At 42.1% G+C, this 26612-nt stretch overlaps 2 protein-coding genes across 7 annotated transcripts; both read left to right on the top strand.

Annotated features, from left to right (window-relative positions):
* The first annotated feature begins 141 nt into the window (after window positions 1-141).
* LOC120814273 (ankyrin repeat and SOCS box protein 2) lies at window positions 142-8206 on the top strand. Its single transcript, XM_040169673.2, has 9 exons — window positions 142-295; window positions 928-1233; window positions 4113-4282; window positions 5107-5262; window positions 5366-5611; window positions 5738-5909; window positions 6036-6606; window positions 6687-6840; window positions 7796-8206. Exons 2-9 carry the CDS (start codon window positions 932-934, stop codon window positions 7954-7956), a joined length of 1932 nt encoding a protein of 643 aa, XP_040025607.1. The 5' UTR covers window positions 142-295; window positions 928-931; the 3' UTR covers window positions 7957-8206.
* Window positions 8207-10533: 2327 nt separating this feature from the next.
* LOC120814272 (ankyrin repeat and SOCS box protein 2) lies at window positions 10534-25023 on the top strand. Of its 6 annotated transcripts, none has more exons than XM_040169672.2 (11): window positions 10568-10644; window positions 11866-11933; window positions 12058-12210; window positions 12654-12764; window positions 15217-15386; window positions 15469-15624; window positions 15791-16036; window positions 21896-22067; window positions 23413-23983; window positions 24238-24391; window positions 24613-25023. In XM_040169672.2, the coding sequence occupies exons 4-11, from the start codon at window positions 12685-12687 to the stop codon at window positions 24762-24764; spliced, it is 1701 nt and encodes a 566-aa protein (XP_040025606.1). In that variant the 5' UTR covers window positions 10568-10644; window positions 11866-11933; window positions 12058-12210; window positions 12654-12684; the 3' UTR covers window positions 24765-25023. The 6 variants fall into 6 exon arrangements, 5 of the variants coding, with proteins under 5 accessions (XP_040025604.1, XP_040025605.1, XP_040025606.1 ...); XM_078093880.1 differs by having other exon boundaries at window positions 21896-22025; XM_078093879.1 differs by having other exon boundaries at window positions 10571-10644; window positions 12658-12764.
* The last annotated feature ends 1589 nt before the right edge of the window (window positions 25024-26612 follow it).

A 26612-nucleotide genomic window follows, 5' to 3' on the forward strand; every position in this document is an offset into this window, starting at 1 on the left:
TCTGGCACAGAGTTGGTTCAAATGACTAACTAAATTCTACATTTTTATTTTATGTTGTTATATACATATAATATATTATATATAACATGTTCTGGGCCAATGTGAGCATATATGATAATAATAATATATTACATACAGATTTCTCAGGTCAGAATCTTCTAGGTTTTTTCCGTTTCTCTGACCTTCGGCCAGCAGTCTCGTGTCACAGCTTTGGCCTCTTGCGAAGACATAAAAGCAGCAGAGCTTCAAGGTCCAGACCCAGAAGCACACAGAGAGGGCGACTGGAAGGTCCCAGGTAAGACGACTTTGTTTCATCGGCTGCTCAGTAACCCTAGGCTCATGTCCATTGAGACATATGCATATATACAAGTATATATCTATAATACATATGTATAATTGTAACTTTATACTACTTATGTTATTTGTGTAGTGATTATAATGTTGGATTATCTCATGTCTCTGTTGAGTTCTTTTTATAGTATATTGTGTTTTTCATTATGAAACTAACTATTGTATGTTGTGACTTTAGTTATTAAAAGGTCTTAGTGGAGTATATGGTCAAGTAGCTGACAAAGTCACAAGTAAAAGAATGGAAGGATCAAACATCAAAGTTAAGAGTGGCAGCTCTGATGATCAATACCATTGATGTCAGTGTGTTTTTGACACATTGAAAGTGTATCTGTTGACTGGAGACCCTGTTCTGCTCTCTCACTCTGAATACTTTGGCTTGTGGACAGAAAGAAACACCACTGACCTCCATAACTTAGAGCAGGTTGAGCCAAACTTTAAGAGTCTCAAATAACCCGCTGCTTCCATGCTGAGCTTATTTATTCCAGTAGCTTTGGATTTAATGGAAAACCCTGCTGCTGAATATCAGACTTCTGACCGAAGCTTTTCTCAACAATTGTGTCTTCTTTCGTCCGATAGATGCATGATGGCAGTGTCTGAGGTGAATCTGGATGACTACAGTGTTTATAGCCACCTGTCTGATGAGGAGCTGGTGCAGATCGCTGTGGAAAGAAGCCTCTGTGAGAAACTCCATGAGGACCCATTACCATCCACTGTCCCGTTTGAGCCCATTGGATTGGACCCAGACTGGAGACGTCCTGACCCCCTAAGACACAGGGCCTATGACCCTTCATCCAGACCTCCTCCTTTAGACCTTCCCTGTGTACATCAATGTGTAAAACCCCCCAATAGCTTGTCCCAGTTCCTCTACGAAGCCCCCAGAAGGTGAGTAAATAGTGTGTTAGGGTTACAGGTATTGGAACCCAAAAGCACAACTCCGAGGCAGAATCCAATCAAAAGTTCTTTACTTATACAGGCAGGGTCAAAACCGGGATAGCAGTCCAATGGGCAAACAAATCCAGAGGGGCAGGCAGGAAATCCGTAAACGGGGACAGGCAGGGTTCAGAAACAGGATGGCAATGCAACAGGCAAACAAATTCTAAAAGGGGGCAGGCGAAGAGTTCGTGGTCAAGAGAAGCCAGGCTAGGTCAGGACGGGACGGGATATCGGTAATCGGAAAAACGCTGGAAAACTTGGCATGCACACAAGACAATCTGGCAGAGGACAAATGGAAGTGTGGGGACCTATATAGTAAGGGGCTAATGAGGGAATGGGTTGCAGGTGGGAAGGGCATAAGGACCAGGTGAAGAGAATGAGGTGATTTCTTGTTGATGACAGGATCTGGAATGACAATGAGTAGAGTTAATTGACAAGAACGCAGGCAGGAAAAAACTAATAAGATGGAGAATTCGTGACATAGAGACGAACAGACCAGAGATCAGGTCAAAATATCTGTAATCAAACTGGCAAACTGGCCAGAAAATGTATAAAAAAATATACAGGAAACTTTTTTTTCTGGATTTTTGTTCAGGTTTGGGTTGTATAACGTAAACAAAGTTTAACAAACCAAAGCTATCTATAAGACAACAACTTGATTGTTTATGAATATATGAAATAATAAAACTAAGAATACTTTCATAGTATGCCTTTTAACCAAAATAGATATTTATGTTTGTTTGTCAATTTTTTTGTATGCTTTTGCTTTTTAAATGTATTTTTTAACAAATGGACATTTACTGCAATAGCCTGGCTAACTGTGAACTATATTGTCTGTTAGTAATCAATATGGCATTATCACATTCACATAGATACAGCATGTATCTTCAGTGCCATATTAGATGGTCAGACGTCCTTGAAAAGGTTATCATGAACATAAAAGCTCCCAATCTCCCTCTTGCTATAGCTAGCTACGCAACTAATAAGTTAACTTGCTAAACACTGTATCGCTAGCTTGGTATTATAACCATCACCATGTATATACAATAAGCTAGGTACCCAGACATAAATTATACAGTTGACATCTTTCTCACTCAGATAAATATTTACCATAACAGGATTTAAACTTCTGAAGACTGAACAAGTAAATTGTTTTTTTGATTAATGGAGAAAGTATTTTTCTCTATTTTAAATGCAAAACTCCTCCCCTCTATTTTGTTATACTACTATGTTGTATGTTTGTCGTGGCGCAGGGGTTAGAGAAGGTGTGCTGGGAAGCACAAGGTTGGTGGTTTGAGTCCAGGCTGCCCCGTGTTGCATGTTGAAGTGTCCCTGAGCAAGACACCTAACCCCTTTACATTAATTGCTCTCTGGGCAATAATGTAAAAGCCACGGGTTTAAGTGTAATGTAAGTTGCTTTGGATAAAAGCATCTGCTAAATGACATGTAATGTAAACACAGGGAGGGTTGCGCACGTACAGAGGTCTGATAGTTCCAAACCTGCTGTTTTTGTCTGGAGACATACATCTGACCCTGATGGGACGCAGAGTGTCCCGCCGGACATACACATCACACAGATTTCATTTCCTGAGCGGTCATCTTATCTCAGCTGACATATTCTACCCAACTTATTGTACAAACGATACAGACATAGTCTTGTTTTTTCTACACCTCCCTTCTTGCCAAAATGGCCAAAATACTGAAAAGTAATTGAAATGCTTACTGCCCATCTCTGCCCGCAAGTTAGCGAAAATTAGCAAAAAACTAGGGCAAATTGATGAAACCGATAGAATTAGATAATTAAAAGCGTCAGCAACAAATTTCATTCTGTATTTTTTGTGTCGGGTGATTATTACGTCACTCAATGAGTTGCGGAGATGCACGCGGAGCAAAAATAAAGCGCCGAGTCGACATAGAGGAAAGAGGAGCCAGCAGCGCCGGCAGTTGTTGTGAGTCACATGACGCAGGTAGAGACGTCTGTTCGACTAGTCGTCCAACAACTCTGCAATCAGTAAGTAACCAGCTAACATTTTTTGATGATGTTGTCCTCACTGTGGTTGGATGGTGACCTCTTCTTTGTGTTGATTCTCCATTTTTTTTCCCATCGAAGGGTTTTCATTTTTGCCGATGTGAGGCTTTCGGGACAGAGAATGTTGCATGTGTAAAGCCCTCTGAGGCAAATTTGTATTTTGCAATTCTGGGCTATACAAAATAAAATGAATTGAATTGAATGTGTGACGGCTCTTTGGCTTCGAGCAGGACCTGCCGTGTGTGCATTGTTTGTGTGTGCTTGTCCCTTCGTTATGTCTTGCAGGTCCATGGTAGGAGGAGCTCGTCAGCGTAACTGGGAGCATCTGGCTAGTCCCCCAGTTTCATTTAAGACCTCTCCGCCCCAGTCTTCACACTCTTGTTTTTGTTTAGGGAGTCTCTCCGTTTTGTTTGTGGGAGTTTTGTTTGGTTTGAAATAAATTTTAACGTGCCGCCTACCACCCTGCGTTTGTCTATTTTTGTCATGGCCCCAGAGCCAGGTTGTGACAAATGAAATACCTTCTTTGATACATATATTTGTTTCACAGGACAGATGTCATTGCTCTTATAGGTTCTCTCTGCTTCATATAAGAAAACTAAGACTCCTGTTATCATTCATAACAGAGTGAGATACTTCATCAGATACCTCCTCCACTCCTTTAATTCCCTCCACACTCTTCCGTCTGCTATATTAATGACAAAAATGGATGTTTACATAGAGTTTGAATTGGTTGTTTACAGTTACATCTGAATGTTTTTGTGTTCTTCAAGATCCCTTTTTTCTTCTGCCTTTCCTTCAGTCAGTTGAGTCCTCTGCAGTCACTGATTATAAATGGAGATGCAGCGGCTCTGATGGCTTTGGTCCGACAAAGTTTTGGTGGTCTGATGGAGCCAGATAACGAAGGCTGGATAGCTCTTCATGAAGCGTCTTTTTACGGTCAGCTGCAATGTCTTGCAATCCTCATCAAAGGTGAGGAGCTGGTTTCTGATCATTCGATGAAGAAGATACGTTTATTTATCTGATACATTGTTCTTCTTCTTTGGCGTGACCGCACCTTTAATAATGCTTAAGTCCATTTAATTCCATGAGTTCAGTAAAGGAGAATCAGTTGTCTTCATCTCTTTAAAATCCCAAATATGTCATGTTTTATTTTCTGGCAATCCATTAATTTGCTGATGAGTTTGTTTTGTACTTCTCCATTTCTCTTTAAATGACAATATAACTCAGTACATACTTCAACTGATATTGCAGTGAAATTCAGTTTTTAGGGATTTCTTTCCTTACTACAAATTCATCTGAACTTTTGGGGTCAATTTATCGCAAACACATTATAACTCTTATAAATCATTGCTCTTCACTCCGTAACAACACGTGAAAGGACACTTCAATTTGTTTAACTAGTAACCATTTCAAATGTTTAATGGAAGGCGGAAAACATTTCTTTAAAATCATTATTTAACTACGGCATTCACCACACCATCCCTCCTTACCTGCCAGATGGAAGGGACACAAACTGTTTTTGTTTGGAGTGAGAATCTTGAGTATCTTGACTGGCTCTCTTCGGGGTCCTAGCGAACAAGTCCTTGAGGGACGGCAGATTGCTCTCTCCCGTCTTTCATCCTACCTCAACGACAGCAATTATCGGGTAACTTATCGGGTAGAGGATCTTTGTCTGAGCCTTTTCCTTTCAACACTGGGGCCCCGGCTTAGAGGTTCTCTGTACACCAACTCTCTCGGCTCTGTCAGGGAGTAAGACACTGCAAGTTTGACCCTTGACCTATGTTTGTCCTCAGCTTATCCCGACTCGGTGAACAGATGTACTTTAAAAAGTCAGACCGCTCTGCTGCTGGCAGCAGGTCGAGGAAACGTTTCCTGTGTTGACTTCCTCCTGAAGAACGGAGCCAGTCCAAACATCTTCAACAAGGAACGCGAGACGCCGCTGTTCGCAGGTCAGGTGACATTAGAGACCTCGTATGGAGGAAACCTGAGAAATGGTTCATGGGAAAGTCACAAATATGTACCTAACCGGGTAGTCTTACTGTGGTTTTTCAGCCTGTGAGAACCCGAGTGAAGACATTGTAGCCCTGTTGCTGAGATCTGGAGCTCAGGTGAATCGCTGCAGCCTTCAGGGAACCAGTGCTCTTCATGAAGCCTGCAGGCATGGACAACTAAAGCTCTGCAGATTGCTGCTGGAGGCTGGAGGAGATCTCCGCATCAAAAATATTTACGGTATCCAATCGTTCTTCATCGCTGCTCAGCACGGACACACCGACATCATCAAACTGCTCGCTGGAGAAGGTCAGCCTCAAAACGGGTCTCTTATCTATGTCATTACAGGGGCTGATGTTGAAGTGTTTATGGAGGATTTGATTGTACCTCTGGTGCAGATGTTAAGGTTTTTCTAAAGGTGTTTCTGTCCCTCAGGTGCAGATATAAATGAACAGGCAGGAGATGGAGCTTCACCGCTTTTTGAAGCCTGCAAGAACGGCCATGTTTGTGGTGTCAATGCCCTTTTGATTCTGAAAGCTGACGCTAACCTATCCATGAAGTCGGGCTTGCTTCCTCTCCATGTGGCCATTCAGAAAAAACATTCACGGTCAGAAATTCTTTCTGTCCATCACCTTTTAAATTGAACCTGAATCTTTCTGTAGTAAAAACAGCGTTGTATTTTGTGGGCACTTCTTCAGGTAATTGCCCTCACAGGTACTTTTTTTTTCTCCAGAATTGTGTCACTTCTGATTCCAGTGACCAGTCGGGTCAGAATCCAGCACAGCGGCATCAGTCCTCTGCACATTGCCGCAGAGAACAACAGTGATGACATCATGGAGCTGCTGATCAAGTCCGGCTTCGATGTGAACAGTAAGCTGTCGGAGGACCGCTCCAAGATGTACAAAGACCGCCGTAGTACACCGCTCTACTTCTCCGTGTACAACGGCAACCTGCAGGCTACCAAGATGCTGCTGGAGGCCGGAGCGGACCCCAACCTGGACGTCTTCAACGCGCTGCTCATCGCTGTGCAGCTGGGCCGGATGGACATGGCGGTGCTGCTACTGAAGTACGGCGCCAACGTCAACGCTCAGATATCCCCGCAACTGTCCTGGTTCCCGGCCGCTCTCCTGCTGAAAATCGAGTCTTTGCCCATGTTCAAGCTTCTGCTGGATAACGGCTGCGATGCCCAGCCCTGCTTCAACTGTCCGTATGGACAGAAGAGTCATCCAGCTCTGAGTCCAGCACTCCGTCCCATTGAGGAGATGCGTCACAGCAGAGAAGCACCGCCGCCGAGCTGCCTTCATGTCAGAAGTGACCACATCTATCAGCATTAATCTGAGCCTGTGAATGTGTTCACTAAAGGGTTTACTCCATGTTGTTTCAGTTTTGTGAGGCGGTGTCCAGCTCCTCCTTCTGCCTGGCAGCAGGTCCGATTATCTCGCTGCTCTTGGATTACGTCAGTCACGTCTGTCTCTGCTCTCGGCTGCTGGAGGTTCTGGAGAGTCGCAGCGACTGGGTGGACATCAGGCTGAAAGCTCGTAAGAAATGACAGGAGATGGTCATAGCAACAGCACCTGTGGGTATGCGGGGCTCTATATTTCCCAAAAAACGTTCCCTTGTTACTAGAAAGGCATCCCGCATCTTTTTTTTACACTTCTTTTTGTGGGACTAAAATGTTCCTGAGCTCTTAAAAACATTTCAACCCGAAAAGAATTGTGAAAATATTAACAATGATTCATTAAAACAGGCATCATCATTCATAGTGCAAGGTTGTTTGGGGCTTGGACTCCATCCTGATGAAGGATAGACCAGGGGCCGTGTTACTGAGATGAGATGAGGCATATCCACCCTTTGGGAGTTCAGACAATGCTGATGTTGGTAGAGAATAAGTTGCTCCAATCCTATGATATGCCAGGTTTTGCTGTAGACTGGAGGTGTAAGGGGTGGTGGCAGGTCACCTTTGGTGCCTGCTAAAATGACAACAGACAGCAACAGAAAGGAGACCTGTTTTTAACGTTTGACAGCACAGATGCAATAGGTTTACGGTAACAGTGTCCACGTCTGGTTAGCTGACCGTGCAGGAGGCCATCTGAGAACGGCACAGCCTGTCCAGTTTTCCTGACTGAATTTTTTCCCAAGCATCATTTCTGAGCTCGTAAAAATTGCCCTCAAAGAGAAATAGATATGGTTTCTCATAATAAGTGAGTGAATAAACTGTGGTCACAAGGCGAAACCAACCGTCTTCAATAATTTCCAGGATTGATGGTTCCATCCCTCTGTCTGATTGATATAAATATAAACTAACAAGGAAATGAATGGTTTTATAAATTCGAACATGTTTGGCTCTGTACATTTTTCGTCTCTTGAATGTATCAATCATTCAGACTGGATTATGAACGCTGTTTCATTAGGCAGACAAGATGTCTGTTCAGCATCTCTAACAAGTCCTTTGTCTCTGCTGTGTTTTCTTTTTTTCTGTCTTTCTTTTTTCAGTTCCTCCACACCCTCTGATGCAGCTCTGCAGGTTGGAGATCAGACGTTTGGTCGGAGTTCAAAGACTCAAACTGATCTGCACCCTGCCACTTCCGACGAGACTCATCTGTTTTTTGAACCATAATACAACTCCTCACTCACCTGAGGTCCCCCTATTTTGAGGTTGATGCAACACAAAGTCACTTGGAGATACATATCTAGTGTTAGGGTTATATATATGAAACTCTAATGCATTTAAAAAAAAAATTACTATTCCCGGGCAAAAATGTAAAAGCCATGGGTTTAAAGTGTAATGTACGTTGCTTTGGATAAAAGCGTCAGCTAAATGACCTGTAATGTAATATGAGGGATCGAGGATTCACTGTTTACAAGCACAAACTGGGATTGATCTAATAAATAGGATTTAAAACAGCTGAGTGCAGTTCCTTTAATACAAATCAAATGTTCTAGCCCCTGCAACAGGATACAATGATCAATGGAGTCAAATGCAGCACTGAGGTCCAGCAAGACAAGAAAAGAGATGAGTCCTTGGTCCGATGCAAGTAGAAGATCATTCACCAGTGCTCTTTCTGTACTATGATGTGCTCGAAATGACGGGAAGTACTCTAGCAAAGCATTGTTTTGTAGAAAGTCACATAATTGATTTCTCAAGGATCTCAGAGAGGAAGGGAACATTAGAGATAAGTCTGTTGTTAGCTGATGGAAGAGAAGCCTTCCAAGCAGGTATCGGGGCCCACTGCTGCATCCAAGATTCCTACATCTATGGAGGGGTCGGCACTGGTTGAAGGCAGGAGATCATACATTTTCTCTTTGATAATCAGAATCTATTTTTCTCTATTAATAATGAGTAGTAAGATCCTTTTGCGTTACAGAGAGACTTCCTTTAGGTTTTAAGGCTGTCTTGCCAAACAGGCCTAGATCCATTTGATTTGGTGGAACGCCCTAACCATTCAAGTTTCCGCGCAGTTTGCTCTAAGTTCCGGGTTTGAGGGTTATACCAAGGAGCAAACTTCATTCTTGTTGCCATTCTACTTTCCAGAGGAGCAATAGCGTCAAGTGCCATTCTCAAAGAGCCTGTAGCAGTATCATCGATCTGGGACAGACTGAAGTTTTCAGGAATCAGGAATCAGGAAACATTTATTGCCATAATATGTCAGACATACAAGGAATTTGACTTGGCGGTTGGTGCATAACAGCAGACAGTACGAGAGTGGACTACAAGACAATAAAATAAAATATAATGCTATGGGTTACTTTCACAGGAGTCTTCTGATATGTTGAGACAGGACACTGAACTTAGAGCAGAAGGAATGGGTTCTTTAAATGAGGCTACAGCGGTATCCGATAAGCATCGACTGTAGAAACCCTTGGCAGGAGGAGGAGATTCCGGTAGTAGAAGTTCAAAGGTTATCAGACAATGGTCCGACTGTGACATCCATCACATCAAAAGGTTTTTTGATTTTTGGGGAGTTCTTCCTGTGCTGATATCAGGGTTTCGGGACAGAGGTTGTTGCATGTGTACAGACTGTAAAGCCCTTTGAGACAAATTTGTAATTATGCACTTATTGTACGTCGCTTTGGATAAAAGCGTCAGCTAAATGACATGTAATGTAATGTAATGTAATGTAATTTGCAATTTTGGGAAATCCGAAATAAAATTAAATCTGTCTCACTCATGCTGACCGATCTAACAATAGCCACACAGCAGCAGAATGGAAACAAATACACAATGGTTACAAAAAAACGTTTAATGCACTCTATGGAAGCTACGTATTAACAAGTACAAATACAAAAGGTTGCCCGAATACTAATAATAACAAGCAGTAGCGGTAACCAAACAGAACCCCAACGCTGAATACCGTGAGTGCAAAACGAGTCGATATGAAAAAAAACAACGAGCCTCTCATCTGTCCGAAGAGATGGAACAATCACAACTAAGTTGTGACAGAAATTCTGACTCGGGTGACTTGCACTGTTTGGAGTCAGCCAGGGTTTCTTTTGAATGAAATGAAATGGGTCCATTAGTAAGCAGGAGTCGATCGCTAATTAGCACTTTTTCTGTTCCTATGGCCGACCGTGCATGCGTGGTGACCTGACATTATTTTGTTTTCCAATGCCAGGCGATCTATGAACACTGCCTTGGTGATCAACCTGATCCCCCTGGTCCAACGCATACGCGCACTCACAAAGTGCAACCCCCAGTGGACTGATTAGGAGTAGCAGCTACTTTTATAGAAATGCAATGTCTTTCCGTAATTCTCACAATATCAAAGTTATCCAGTGGGCCGCACTAGACCCCCGGCAGGACGGATTTGGCGGGCATTGAGTTTGACACCGATACTTTATACAGTTGGAGGGTCTACGATGCCGGGAAAATACACAAATGAAGAAAACTTGCGATGAACCCTGTGCGAACATCAAGGGGAAAGTTTGTTGACATGGTCACCGTATTTTTACAGGTTTTAGCATATATGAGGATTAAGTTAAACCTCAGTGAACTATTATGAGTTTTCTTTAAAATGTTTGTATTTAACTTCTCAGCTTCATTCAGCTCAGCTCTGACCTTCTTATTTGCTCTTTAGCAGCTGAATCTAAAAATAACCCCAGGCTAGACAGTTACTAACTGTCAACCCGTTTTTTACATTAAACATGGTGCTGCACGTTCATAAAAGCATGTAACATAAGAGGTCAGCTGACCAACAAGCTCATATTTCAGGTCCTAAAATAAACATTAAGTAACTAAACCCCTTCACAGTGACATGTGCATTCTCCATTACAGAAAGAGGATGAACTGACAGAAGACACAGATGAGTTTGGAGGATTAACTTAAATTCTGGAATACAGTATATGTGAGTACTTTCAGTTAAATTCGTGTTTGTAAGCTTGTATAATGTATATTGTATTTTTTACTGTCAGTACTGATGAGTGTGTAATCTGTTGTTTTAACACAAGAACCTTGTATAAAGTCGGTGCTGATGTTGGAGGTTTAACACAAGAGACTTGTATAAAGTCACTGCTGCTGTTAGTTGTTTAACCCAACAGACTTGTATAAAGTCACTGCTGCTGTTAGTTGTTTAACCCAACAGACTTGTATGAAGTCAATGCTGATGTTGGATGTTTAACACAACAATCTTGTATAAAGTCAGTGCTGATGTTGGGTGTTCAACACAAGAGACTTGTATAAAGTCACTGCTGCTGTTAGTTGTTTGACACAACACCCTTGTATACTCAATGCTGATATTGGATGTTTGACACAACAACCTTGTATGAGGTCAATGCTGATATTGGATGTTTGACACAACAACCTTGTATGAGGTCAATACTGATATTGGATGTTTAACAGAACAGACTCGTATGAAGTCAGTGCTGATATTGGATGTTTAACACAACAACCTTGTATGAGGTCAATACTGATATTGGATGTTTAACAGTTGTGTACAGACTGTGAAGCCCTCTGAGGCAATTTTGTAATTTGCGATTTTAGGCTATACAAAATAAAATTAATTGAACAGAACAGACTTGTATGAAGTCAGTGCTGATGATGGATGTTTAACCCAACATACTTGTATGAATTCAATGCTGATGTTGGATGTTTAACACAACAAATTAGTTTAGTCAGTGCTGATGAAGGATGTTTAACCCAACAGACTTGTATAAAGTCAGTGCTGATGTTGGATGTTCAACACAAGAGACTTGTATATACTCAATGCTGATATTGGATGTTTAACACAACAAGCTTGTATGAGGTCAATACTGATATTGGACGTTTAACAGAACAGACTTGTATGAAGTCAATGCTGATGTTGGATGTTTAACACAACAATCTTGTATAAAGTCAGTGCTGATGTTTGATGTTTAACCCGACAGACTTGTATGAAGTCAGTACAGGGGCCTATTGTACAAAAGTAGAATAAAGAAATCCAGGATAACTGAAAAAGCTTGACTTAGTGTGATCGGTTGCACGTTTGCCGAGCCCGGATGAGAAAGTGGAGCTAAATCAATCCAGGTGTACATAGCTGTGCTGGGATTCTGTCTCTGACAGCTCTATATGCTTGTCTTTTGTCTTGCAGACGCCACAGCTCCACCATGTCGGCCAACATATCCCGCTCTGAGGCCTTGGAGGATTATTCTCTCTACAGTAACCTAAATGATGAAGAGCTTCTGCAGCTCGCCATTGAGCGCAGTCTGACTGACACACCTTACAATACTTGTGATCGCATGACTTCTAAAACTGCCTACAAAACTCCTCCCCAACCCAACAGCAGCAGCCTGAACCCTGAGGCCAGAGCCAGGAATCCATCAAGGCACAGCTCCCAAAATCCCCATGCCAACTACAGCTCCCACAATGCAACCTCAGCCCAAGCCACTGCAAACTACAGCTCTCCAAATCCTCCAAGGGAGGAGCTTCCCGATCTGTATGTAATCTCAATTTTTTTTTGAATTTGTATTATTTTCTATATTGTATAAGAAGAATAACAGTTTATCTTATTTCAGCATTTTACTGGTGGAAGTTGGTCCTCGTTGTATCATTAAGGCAGATGAAGTTTAAAACAAAGAAGACAAAAAAGCTACTGTAGTTAGTAAAGTTGGTAATTAGCCGTCATAATGTTTTTCTTCTTTCCTTTAATAATAACCACTAATTGCTGATGATTTAGTATATATTTGAACTTCAGAGGTTATAAATAAAATGTTATTATTATTATAGTCAGTCAAAGTTGATGTCCACCATACCTTTGCCCATTTTTACCTTAAACAAGCTTTCTGTGAAACCATACGTTTATTTGCATTAAAATGTTGCCTTAATGTTGTGTCTGTCTCTGTGCTCTGATTGGCCCTTGTCTCTTCGTTGCTGACTCAGAAAGACGTTTGACGGGACAGTCAGTCATTTCATGACGGGTTCTGGGAAGCGCATGGTGGAGTACCGCAGAACTGACGGCAGTCTGGTCGTCATCGCTCCAGAACCTGAATTGTGAGCCATTTTTTGCTCATGAAGCATCTCTTGACGAGGAACTGCAGTGCCCCATGTTACATATGTGCAACTGACACCATCATAACTCTCTTTGTTATTAATGTCATTACACAAGAGCAACAACCCAAATCCAAATGCATGAGACAAAGACTGTCAGAGTAGGATGTTAGTTCATCCTAGGGGGTGAGTGGCAAACGGACCACTTAAAACACCGCTATGCTAAGCTAGCTGGAAGAGTTGCTAGATCAACATTTTCCAACATTCTGCATCCAAGATAATCAAATATGTGTACTTTTGTATTTAAAATGAACATTAACAATAAACAATAGTGTCTAAAATACTTATTTTTTAAAGCGATTACTCATTACTTGTACAATTTAGTCTTTAGAAAGAAGAAAAACAAACGTTCATTAAAAACAATATTGTAACATCAACAAAATTAATTAATCGATATTACATTACATGTCATTTAGCTGACCCTTTTATCCAAAGCGACTTACAATAAGTGCAGTCAACCATAGGGATACAAACAAGAAAGTGCAATTCCCTCAAATAAGCCAATTTACAATTTGCTATAGATGAGTGGCGTTACAAGTACCATTTCAGTGCTACAATTTTTTTGTCTTTTTGTCGAGGTAGAGTCTAAAGAGGTGTGTCTTTAGTTTGCGGCGGAAGATGTGAGGGGGAAGATGTGAGGCTCTCTGCAGTCCTGGTGTCTTCAGAGAGCTCGTTCCACCATGTCGGAGCAGGACAAGAGTCGTGATCTAGTCGAGTGTTTTGCTCTCGGGGAGGGAGGGATGAGCAGTTTATCAGATGCAGAGCGGAGAGTGCGGGTCAGGATGTCGGGTTTGACCATGTCCTAGATGTAAGCTGGACCCGATCCATTCACAGCATGGTACGTGAGCACCAGTGTTTAGAACTGGATGAGCCACCGGTAGCCAGTGAAGAGAACGGAGGAGTGGAGTAGCGTGGGAGAATTTCGGAAGGTTAAAGAGGAGTGGAGCTGCCGCATTCTGGATGAGCTGAAAAGGTCGAATGGCGGTAGCAGGGAGACCTGCCAGGAGAGAGTTACAGTGGTCCAGGCGTGAGATGACAAGAGCCTGAATCAGTACCTGGGCTGCCTTCTGAGTGAGAAGGGGGGTTACCCGGTAGCAGAGCCTGAGACACCAAGTTCCTGAAGGGAGGAAATAAGGATCTGGTGGTTGACCGTGTCAAATGCAGCAGAGAGGTCCAGAAGGACGAGGACAGAGGAGAGAGAGGCGGCTCTAGCAGTGTGGAGTTGCTCTGAGACAGCGAGGAGAGCAGTCTCTGTGGATCGGCCTTGAAGCCTGACTGGTGGGAGTCAAGGAGGTTGTTACGGTGGAGATAGGAGGAGAGTTGGTTAAAGATCGCACGTTCAAGAGTTTTGGACAAAAAGGGAAGAAGAGGGGCCGGTCTGCAGTTATTTTCTTCAGAAGGGTTGAGGGTAGGTTTCTTCAGGAGAGGGTTGACTCTTGCCTCCTTCAGAGAATTGGGAAAACAGCCAGATAACAGAGCATTGTTGATGAGACAGGTGAGGAAAGGAAGAAGGTCAGGTGCAATACATTGTAGAAGATGTGATGGAATGGGGTCCCTAAGATCCTAAGAGGGCAGGTGATCGGACGGGCAGAGGTTACTAGGGTAAGAATTTGGTTAGGAGACAGGGGGGTGAAAGAGGAAAGTGAGGGCGATAGAGGTGAAGTCAGTGGGACGCAAGTAGTAGGAGGTGGGTTTGAGAAAGAGGAGCGTATGTCAGCTATTTTCTTGGTAGTTTACAAAGTCACCCGGAAGAAGGGTGGAGGGGGGAGGAGGAGCAGGGGGTTCGAGGAGGTTGGAGAAGATCGAAAAGAGTTTTTTGGGGTTAGAAAATGAAGATTTTAATTGAGATTAATGGAATTTCAAAATGTACATTTTTGTGAATCTATTGACAGCCCTAATAATAACCCTCTCTCAGGACTAACATAAGCGTGATAGTTGCCATGTGTATAGAGGCAAGAACACAGCCAGGAAACCTTCTCTAACCCCTGCGCCACGACGACCCCATCCCACATATTGACGTAAATGGGGCGTCACTTTAGGAAGCTAGTGCTTGGTTATGTTTATGCCGTGAGCATCCATCAGGTAAACGCAGGTATTTAAAAGAAATCAACTTGGTCTACATACTGTGAGGCAAATAGGGGAAATAGGAAAGAGGTGGTTTAGGATTTGGGAAAGTTCAGGTGACGCTAACAGCAGGAGGGAGTAGTAAACAGCTTGAAAATGTCCGTTTGAATAAAGAAGGTAACGTGATGAATGCTTAAAACTGACTGAAGTTGTGAAGTGAAGAGTTGTTCCATTTTGTTTGAGTTTCAAGAGAGGTGGGTTCAAGTGAAAGGGTTAAACAAGTTAGATAGGTTAAGGTGAGACAGGTGACTCATGGGTATTTTTCCTGCAGGGAGGAGGAGCCTCTGTTCAAAGCAATCCGTTTAGGTGATGCGAGCCTGGTGAAAGCGCTGACAATGGATCTGGGAACCAACCTTATGCTGCCTAGTAAACCGGGATGGTTAGCGATCCACCAGGCGGCGTGGTGCGGTCAGGACACCTGTCTAAGAATCCTGCTGTCAGGTAGATACACACACACGCACACACACAGAACCTACACATCACAAGAACATCCACGGAAGTCCCTCTGTGTTTCTGTGGCCAGCTCAGCCCGGGATGATCAACAAGAGAACTGAGCGCGGTGAGTCTGCGCTCTTGGTTGCTGTGAGCAGAGATCAGCTAGAGAGTGTTCAGGTGCTTCTGGAAAACGGAGTCGACCCCAACATCCCAAATTATGAGAAAGAGACCCCTCTTTACAGAGGTGAGTCAGGACTACTAAGGGAGTTACCCTTAAACTAACATATCAGACGTCTAGTGATCATATAGGATATTCTATTTTACCTTTATCTAGTAGTGCTAATAGGAGAAAGTTGGGAGGATGTTTTCCTTGAATACGTTCTTGTTTTTGTGTTGTTTGCTCTCTGCAGCTTGTGAGAGGAACATCCCTGCGATGGTGGCAGCGTTGTTGAACCACGGTGCGGTGGTTAACTCTCCTTGTATTTGGGGTTGCACTGCCTTGCATGAAGCCTCAGGTCAAAACAACGTGGAGATTTGTGAGATGCTGCTGAAGGCCGGAGCTAAACACAATCTCACCAACATGTATGGCATCTCACCGCTGTTCAATGCAGCTCAGAGCGGGCAGCTGGCGGCCCTGCGCGTCCTCCTCAAACATGGTACAGAGTGTGGCTGATTGTTCTGTTTCTATTACTTCTGCTGCAACTGTGGTATTGTGCAGAATGAAGAGCAAAGAATAACCATAGAAGGTCTAAACAGCACAATATAAACCGCAGAAGTCTGACCAGAGAAAGAGACTTTCCTTAATCCTGGGAACGTGGTTTATTAAATTTAGAGCATTTGGTGGGGGGCGGGGGGTTATCTGAGCAGTGCTTAGCAGTGCGTATCACTTCTGCAGCTACAGAGAGAACAAGGATACATTGGAATTAAGGGAGCAAGGAATTCTTTTACATTTGATACTATCTTTCAGGAACTAATCTAGGATCGAGTCAGATTAACTTCAATAATTGCAAGTGCAAACAGAAAGATTCACAAATGAAAGAATTGCTGAAAGTATAAAAATGGGAAAGACGCTAAAATTAATTTCAAATCATTTGCTGAAAATACATAAATAGAAGGAGCTGAAATTATTTAAATACACATGTACACAACTACTTACATTGTACACGTAGGTACACATAGGTACAGTATAAATTGCAAACCATTGGGATTTCTAGCCCTTTGAAACACAATCATAAACCCACCACCACTTTAAAAAGTAAATCCAATGGTTATGATCGTGAGCACTTCAAACTACGCAGTGTTTTACAGTATGAGAAGTACAGATTTGTGAGCATAATCTATGCTGATGGTAAACTAGTTAGATAACAGCTGTGATTTTACACAGAGAGACAGACGGACAAGAGGGAAAACGATTGCTTCTCTAACGTCAAGTCATCTGTTTATGTCTGTGCACGAGTCAGCCACACAGGCAAGTGAAGGCAAGCTAGCTAACTAAACACATGACAGATTTTCTCTGGCTGTTTTTGCAACTTGTCAGCAGTTTGATGCTGTTAATACTAGAGCAATGCTAGTTGGTGACATGTCAGCGTCATGCTACCTAGCACCATGCAAGCTTAAGCCCTGCCAGCGCTATGCTAGCTAGTGTGGGTGGATGTGGTGCCTGTCAACGTGCCTCTGTGTGCTCTCAACAACTCCTTACCTTTCGAACACGTAAATCGTTCAGTGTGCATTTTTAAATCGCATATATTTTTGAATTGTTCTGTATGCATTTGCAATTATTGAGACTGATCTGACCCCACAGAGATACACCACAGATTGTCCTTCATGACGTCTGCCTCTTCCAGGATGAAGAGAGGTTCAACAGAGTCATGTGTAAAAAAATTCAATTCAATTAATTTTATTTTGTATAGCCCAAAATCACAAATTACAAATTTGCCTCACAGGGCTTTGCATCCATGGAAACTTGTGAGCCGAGAAAGCACAAATACTCCGTGCAGAAACAAAGTTTGTGATGCATATTAATGTTTACAGTAATAGAAATGGGTATATCAATGGTGTTAGAAGCCAGGCAGGAGCCAGGGCCAGGGTCCAAACGGAACCACAATCTACAGAGACCTGCGAGGCGAGGAAGAAGCTGAATTTGTGATATGCATTAGTAAAACGTGGATTCTTGTAGAAGGAGAGAGTGAGAGTGAGAGAGGAGCTCAGCGTGTCCTGAGAAGTCCCCCAGCAGTTTAGGCCTATAGCATCTTAACTAAAGGCTGGTCCAGGCTAACCTGAGCCAGCCCTAACTATAAGCGGTATCAAAGAGGAAAGAGTTTTAAGCTTCATCTTAAATGAGCTGACCGAATCTGCCCCAAGGACTGAAAGTGGAAGCTTTTTCTACAAAAGAGGAGCTTGATAACTGAAGGCTCTGGCTCCTGTACTACTTTTTAAAACTCTAGGAACCACAAGTAACCAGCATCTATGGAGCGCCGCTGCCTCGTAGGGCAATAAGGTGTTAAAAGCTCTTTAGGATACGACGGTGCCTCACCAGCAAGTGCCTTGTAGGTGAGAAGTACCTTCAATTCTATTCTTGATTTAACAGGGACCCAGTGCAGAGAAGTTAATACAGGAGTAATATAATCCCTTTTCTTAGTTCTTGTTAATACACATGCTGCCGCAATCTGAATCAACTGGAGAGGTTTAAGAGATTTACAAGAGCAGCTTGATAACAACAAATTACAGTAATCCAGTCTTGAAGTAACAAATGCATGGATTAGTTTTTCTGCATCACTTTGAGGCAGGAAGCTCCTAATTTTCGATATATTCTGTACACTCAAAAAAATGCTATTGGCTGCTTGTTACATTTACTTTAGTGCAACATGTATTTTGAACGAGATTCATTCATGTTTCAATGTGAACATGATTCAGTCATGTAGGATTAGCATGAATTTCAAAAACGTAACATTTATTAGATTCATTCAAGTTGCGATAAACTGAGACGATTGAGTATCTGGATATGACCGCGAAAACCAAGACGAAGACCGTCTGCGTCACAACCAGACCATGAAGATACACTGTTGGTTCGCACATGGAAAAGGTAAGCAGATATCCACCGCCATCCGTCTAAATGTAAAACAATTATAAGTGCATTAATGTCTTCATATTTTAGCTAGTTGTTCTGTTGAGGCTATTCAACAGAAGGGGGGGGGGGGGGGGGCTACACTAGTACCAGTAATACGATCCATCTCAACAGGGCTCTCAAGTGTCACCTCAGAGCTCTTTCCAATGATAGAAGAGATTTGTCAACTTGAAGGTAACATTTCTATTTGTTACTAATAGTAAATTGATCACTTTATTTGTAAAGATATTATTTGTAATATTTGTAGATTAGATTCATCATGTAAAGAAAAATCTTTACATGATGAATCGTTACAAATATGCTGTGTTTTTACAAATTGCAGAAAGTCACAGTAAGAAAGAATATATAATCTTGAGTCTCGCCTCTTATATTATCCCTAAGCAATTGGAACTTGTATTTTAAAATGTAATTTATTTTCACTTCAATGCATTAGTTTAGCTAGTTAACATTAGTTAATTTCCATAACAATATCTTTTTTAATCAAGACAACATAATAACTTAACCTTCATGGATATGAATTGATTGTTCTATCTGATGTTTTTACAGCAATTTCTGACTGCAAAAGTGTCTGCTATCCCCCAAAGAGTGTCCTGGTCCACCTCACTGACCTGCCAGGCATAAAATGGTGAATGTGTGTGACTGAAAAAGCAATTCCAATGTTAAAAAGCACATGTGTGATGGTCAAAAAATAGGGGCAGTATATGGTCGGTCTCAATATTTGTGTTGGTTTTGTTTGGCTGAGGGGATGTGGAGGTGGAGGTGGAGGTACTCTGCATTTGCATTTCTGCACAAGATCCCGGTAATCATCAATAGAACAAGCCCCATTTAGATATCGAGAGAAGAAGAAATCCCTGAAGTCAACTGCATTTCTATCAGTGTTCGTCACACAGAAAGTGTTGTGTTCAAAAATGAAGCAAACTCCGGACGAACAAAGGATACCGCAGATCGAAAGAGTTTAATAAAAGAATAAGCGTTGCGCTAAAAAGTTAACACCTCGATCGAGGATTCGCAAGCTTCCCCAGTCCACAGGCCACAGAGAGTCCTTTGACTACAACGTAGTTAACCGTCTACCGATTTCACTCACAAACCCCGAACGAAGGGACAAACACGTACATATATAGACAATCGGAAAGGTGTGAAAACTATTCTATTGGTTTGCAGAGTTCTTCTATGATGATTGGGTTAAAGTTGGTGCGGTAGGCAGTGTCCACGCCTCTGGGCACATGACGTCTTCTGATGCGTTCAATGTTGACTAGTTATTAAGTGGTGCAATGTGGTATTACACTAAATGTCGCGTTCAGTGTAACCTGGGTTTTTTTGTGTCTCTGTCAATGTAAATGGTTTTATTACATTTTCCTGTATGCACATTACATTTAATACAATGATATTTTAATCACAACAAAAATGTATTCATTTTCTGTTCTAAGCTTTGCTCATATATTTCATTTCTTTTAAACAAACAGGACTCAATGTGGAAATGTCTGTCGAATTAGACAGGACATTCAACAGCAATTTAAGCAATCTATTAATTGATGAATACAAGACACTTGAGTCAAGTATTAATAAAGTGGTAAGTGCATTGATCACACCGCATTAAATTGATTCTTGTTTTATCAGTTCTTTACGTTCCAATATTGATATTACCAACCACATTTCTCCCACAGTTAGATAGCCAGTATAGCAGTTTTACAAGGTTTATTAGAGTTTCTGTGACCGGCTTCAGGTAATGGCAATTCTGCTGTCAAAAACATTTTTAGGTTGATGAAGTTTTACACCACGACCTTGACTTGTCTTTGTTCATACAGAGAAGGGAGCGTAATTACAGAGTTTACTGTTCAGACATCAAACATCAATCCGGGTGAAGTGGCAACAGCAAATAAAAACCTCATCACTGCAATAAAGCCTTTACAGTTATACATTGACATTACATCGTTCTCATTTCTTTATTGATTACATAATCCAAAGGAGGAGGATTGAGTTTTTAATAACCTACAAAAGGTAAGCGAAATATTTGCATTTTCATCTTATGCAAATGAAATATTCAATACTATGATCAGATGTTAGTCCGTTCATGTTTTAACACCTGTGGTGTTCATTGTAATGTTTTGGGGGATACAAAACAGGTGACCGTGTGCATGGAGTACAGAGGATGTGGTGGGAAGTGTACTTGAGAAAGACACCCAACCCCTCTGCTCCCACTGTGTAGGATGGGTTATACCATACCTTAAAAATGTAAACCATCTAATTCAATGCAAATGCGTCAACTTTAATGACATGTAATGTAAATGCAATGTAAGTCGCTTTGGATAAAAGTGTCAGCATGAATGACCTGTGAATAAACTTGCCTCAACCACATAATACAAGGTTTCTTTATTTGTGTTATTGTCATTTTTAGCACCTAATATTTATTATTTGACTTAACTTAATCAAATCATGGAAAGGATTTCCATTTTATTGAATGGCTTTCTTTTAGCACTAAGAAGTTATGTTCGGCCAACTCAATTCTATTGAGTTAAGTTAATGTGAATTAATAGGTTAAATGTATTTATTTGAACTCAATTAAATTTCAATTAAGTTCAACCAACTTAACTAAATCTAGTTGAAAGTGATTAAAGCATTCATATCAATTCAACTCAACAAAACTATATTAACCCAACACAATAACATAGTGTTAGAGTAACGTAATTGTTTAGCATAGAGAGAAACCTATTTAATCATGTGGAAATCCTTTCCATGACTTTAAGTAAAGCCAACGATTCATTTTTTTGAGTGTAGAGGAAATATGGCAGTACTTGAAGTCTTCTTTATATGAGAGTTGAAGGACATAACCTGGGCGAAGAGAACTCAAAGATTCTTCACAGTGCTGCTGGATACCAGAGCAATTCCATCCAGAGAAACTGTGACAGCTGACTTTGAAGGCGCTCTGAGCCTAAGACAACTTCCGTTTTTTTCCGAGTTTAGCATCAGGAAGTTGCAGGCCATCCAGGTTTTGATGTCTCCAAGACATTCTTGAAGTCTAACAAGCTGGTCGGTTTCTTCTGGCTTGATCAACAGATACAGTTTAGTATCGTCTGCATAACAATGGCAGTTTATGCAGTGTTTTCAGATAACATTGCCCGAAGGAAGCATATAGAGGGTAAATAAAATTGGTCCGAGCACAGAACCTTGTGGGGTGGGACTGCATGACTAACATTGGCGGTCTTCGAGGATTCCCCGTTTACAAACACAAACTGGGATCGATCCGATAAATAGCATTTAAACCAGTGCAACAGTAGCAACATTTTGAAGTAACAACAGAATGAAGATTTGCTATGTGACATAAACTGTACACATTGATAACCATTGTAAAAAATGGGAATCCTGACTTGAATTCTTCCCTCTCTCCCAACAGGTGCAGACATTAATTCTCAGGCTGCTGATGGAGCAACAGCTCTGTACGAAGCTGCTAAAAATGGACATGAAGAAATTGTGGAGTTTCTCCTCTCTCAGAACGCCAACGCCAACATACCTGGAAAGACAGGGTTGTTACCGCTCCATGTGGCTGCTCAGAGGGGAAGTGACATGTAGGCACCCTGACTATTGTCTGCTATATATGAAAAACAACAGAACCAATCTGCTAGGTTCAAATTTTCAACTGCCGGCACGGAGGACGCAAAAGAGAGAATTGAGCAAAGCGAATAAATCGTCAATATAATTTGCTCAACGCTGCCTTGCGAAAGCCAATCAGTGTCACTTCCTGAATGAGTCAGTGAAATTCACCTGCGCTTTAGTGTGAACGCAGCATAAGGATGTCGGTAGTTTTAGGGGAAATCAAGTTCCACAGCTGTTTTAGAACAGAGGGAAGAGGCTCTTCAGATTCAACGGCTGTAGAGAGCCATGTTATGGATGTTTAATAAAAGGACTGATAAAGGATTAGCTTTTATATGATGATTTGCAACAAATCCCTACGAGACTGAAGTTGAAACGGAACTAAAATCAATCTAAGATCGAACTGAGAGCCTTAAATCTTTGAAGCCTGTTTTTGTATTTTATCCCACACCATCTTTCAAAATCAATGGTTCTCATCTAACCCCATCCAGGACCTTCAACAGACGTGAAGTACCCAATATTGTTTGTCTGTTGCATAGCAACAGACACACGTAAAGGGACTTTTTTCTGTAGGCTACTGAAATGCAATCGACAACATTTGGTGTCTACTACTTGTGCTGAAAGGCAGCTATTTACTCTTCTCTTTGTCTCAATAGACATTATTGCTGGGGGAGAAAGTCATCTTTGGTCAGTTCGATTCAGACTGTGTGTGTTCAGTCTTAAAGGACTGATGCGATGCACTGGACGTTCGCTACTTGACTGTTTTAGCTAGCACATGCTAGCTATGCCATCTGTCTGTAATACGTGAAGAAAAACAACAGCAAAACAAGCCTGTGTGCTCACACACCCCCTCTTCAGGGTTAGGGCTAACCCTCTGCACCAGTGAAAACCAGGAAGGGAGGCCTCCAGTCCAACTGCCTCCCTTACCACTTTTTCACTACGCCGTTATGTCAGATTAACAAGATTATATACGTGAAATACAGGACCCAGACTATGGGATGTGAGGACATGTGATAAATCTGTGTACAAACATTACAGTGGTGACATATAGAGACATTAATTGCACGTGCTCCAATTGAGCAAAAACATGAGCAGCTCACCGGGTTTATGAGGGATTGCGCATTCCCAGAGGAGGCGCAGCTCGTCGCTGCCGCCTCCCCGTATTTGAACAGGAAAATTGATTGGAATCTAATGATTACACTTCTATCACAGATCAGTTGACAAATATATACATATACGTTTTTATTTTATATTTTTTATATTTCCTGAAGACACAGGTCACTGCTCTGATCTAATCTATGGAATATTTCCTGGTTCCAGCATCGTCTCCATGTTGATCTCGGCCACAAGTAAGACCAGAGTCCGGCGGACTGGAATTAGCCCGCTCCACCTGGCTGCTGAGCGTAACCATGATGACGTTGTAGAGCTTGCGATCGAGGCAGGCTTCAACGTCAACTCTCAGCTGTCTGAAGAACGGTCGAGGCTGTACCAGGATCGCCGCAGCACAGCACTTTACTTCTCCGTCATCAACAACAATATCCACGCGGTGCACATGCTGCTGGAGGCCGGTGCTAACCCAAACGTGGACCTGTTCAGGCCGCTGTTAGTTGCAGCGAGACAAGGCTGCATCCAGATTGTCACTCTGCTGGTGGAGCATGGAGCCGACATCAACGCCTCCCTCCCCACACATCCCACCACCTTCCCCGCCGTCTACATGTTCTCCATGAAGAACCTGCCAATGTTCAAGTTCCTGCTGGACCATGGAGGTCCCGCCCTGTCCTGCTTCAACTGTATCTATGGGATCCGACCCCATCCATCAATCAAAACCACGCGTACAGTGAGGGACCTGTCTGAGACCGACAGTGTCCCCCAGCAAAGAGGCAGTGTTCAGGTGAGCAGTTTAAAAAGAAAAAGCAATGAAATTTAAAATTTGACAAAGTGACAATCTGAAAAGACATGTGATGTTTCTGTGACAAACCAACAGTTCTGTCATTGATTGACCGTCTTGTGATTGAGTTATTTGTTTGATTGATAGGTCTGTGATTAATGGACAGTTCTGTGCTTGACAGTTATTTTATTGATTGACAGTGCTGTGATTGACTGACAGTTATTGGATTTATTGACAGCCCTGTGATTGATTGACAGTTCTGTGAGATGATTTCGGCAGCTGGTATCCATCGCTGGGCGGGGCCAATCATTGACGTCTTATTGGACTACGTTGGTCATGTGACCCTGTGCTCTAGAATGATTTATCACCTGGACAGTTACTCTGACTGGAGCAACATCAAGGAAAAAGCAAGTGGGTCAATAATTGATAAACCACCTGAAAACAGACCTTTACAAATATGTGAATAATGTCACCAGTTTGTCTTGTAGCTTCCCAATGATGTTGGCAGAGTGATGTTACTCGTTTGTCCCATACAGATGTTAACCGTTTGTTTAGTTGTTCTACAGTGATGTTACCGTTGTGTCTAGTATTTCACCATTGATGTCACAATTTGTGTTGATGTGGTTTTTCAGCCCCCCCACGCCCACTGCTGCAGCTCTGCAGGGTGCAGATTCTGCAGCTGGTTGGACAACGTTGTTTGAAGAAGTTGCCGCTGCCTGGTGGTCTGATCCGCTTCCTGCAGCACCAGGAAGGATCTGTGGAGGACTGCTTGCAGGAAACTTGATGTGTTTATCCAGTTGACTAAAGTGCTATTGGTATTGATTAGTTTTTTTTATAGTCTGTGTTGTTGTTTCCAGAGTAAATCCAGGATTTTAGGACACTTTCCAGGTGTTTGTAGGTTTCTCCTGTAAGAAAAGCTCCTGATTTTCCTGCATTATCACTGTTCTCTTGTTTCTTTGGTACGTAATCCTGTTGATGCTTTTTGTGATCTGTGGATGAAGATTTGCACAATCGGAAAATATTAACCTAGTCTCTGAATCAAATATGTCTTTCTTGGTTTGTTTCCTTGCAAGGAAGAAAAAAAGGGTCCGTTTACCGTGGCAGTTTACTGCCAAGAACATCTTTTTTTACATACAGGGCAAAGCAGTTCTTATACTACGGCCACGGATCTTTTTCTGCTTTTGTTCAATTCAGACAAAGTAGGAACTATAATCAATACTGTCTCAGACAAAGAATACACGAGCACAACCATCACAAGCATCAACCAATGGGACCAAATAATATTTACAGCTATTGTTGTATAAAACTATTGGCTAGAAGGAAGCCTACAAAAGAACCAAAGACTTAAGTAATTTTCTTTAGTAAAAGACAAGGTAATAAGGCCCCTTTGAGGGTGGAGATGGAGAAGGTGTGGCGCACCCTCTCTACCCCTGCACCACGACGGGATGCTGCATAATTAACGGACAATGTATATTGTTAAATCAATATAATTAACTCAACGACAAGAGCAAACTCAGGAGAACCAATCACATTTATTTACAACAGACATGACAAAACGATCCATAAAAACTGAGGCACTAGAACACTCAAAAGCGCAGGCTATATACGTTTTTTACATGCTGAACACGCTAAGCACGTTACTGCAAATGTAAAAACACTAAACTAGTCCACTTACCAAGTGCTGTTCACTATTCACAGACAAAGTTCATCCTGAACTAACGTCAAATACTGAGATATGCTGTTTGACAGCACACGTGGCGGTACGTGTCTTACGTAGAGGCTGGATTCAAATTGTCAAAATAGTGACCTCCTCACTTCTATTCCTAACCACTATTCCTTGACCTCTGTATAAAACGTCATGGGGTCAAGGAAAGTTGGTCAGGAGAATTCAGGAGGAGTTAGGAGTTAGGAAAAGACAGCCATGGATTTTAGGGAATCCGACCCCACTTTCAGCTACATAGTTATGATGCCACGAGACGCATGTTGTTACCGTCGGTGTGCAGCAGTGTAACTATATGTAACAGGTAGAACCAACCAGGAAAAAGTTACATTTAATATGTGATTTAAAACAATGATATCACATGACCATACTTTAAACAGAGACACCGGTCCTACTCACCGGTGAGTTTCTTCTACGGAGAGGGGCATATTAACCAGAACACAAAATACCAATGCCCCGTGCCGACACACACTTAACCTACTGTGGGTAACGACACTAACAACATATATGCTTAAATGCGATAAACTCCAGATCAAGCTTAACACTCCTAAATAAATGCAAAAAACCATACAATTAAATTGTTTGTAAACCCATAACCAAAATGTCATTGCATATGATAAACATATTCCACAGTTGAAGTTCACTGTTTTCACATTCAGTTCAAAATAGTCGAGCCACGGTCCTCCACGTGTATTGAACTGTTCCCAAAAACATTACCGTCCCGGACACGTTGCTGCTCGTTGACGACGTGGAGTCATGTGTGGCAGGGTATTACTCACAAACCACCGTCGGTGAGAGGGGGGGGGCAGGTGAGCTGCGGGCACGTCGAGGACTGTAGTGGCGAGACGGCGGACTGTCCTTGTTCGCTGGCGTGGAGAAGCCTTCGACGCTGGCGACGAACTAACAACGTAA

This window comes from Gasterosteus aculeatus, chromosome 18 (assembly GCF_964276395.1).
Source record: "Gasterosteus aculeatus chromosome 18, fGasAcu3.hap1.1, whole genome shotgun sequence".
In the NCBI taxonomy this organism is placed as follows: domain Eukaryota; kingdom Metazoa; phylum Chordata; class Actinopteri; order Perciformes; family Gasterosteidae; genus Gasterosteus; species Gasterosteus aculeatus.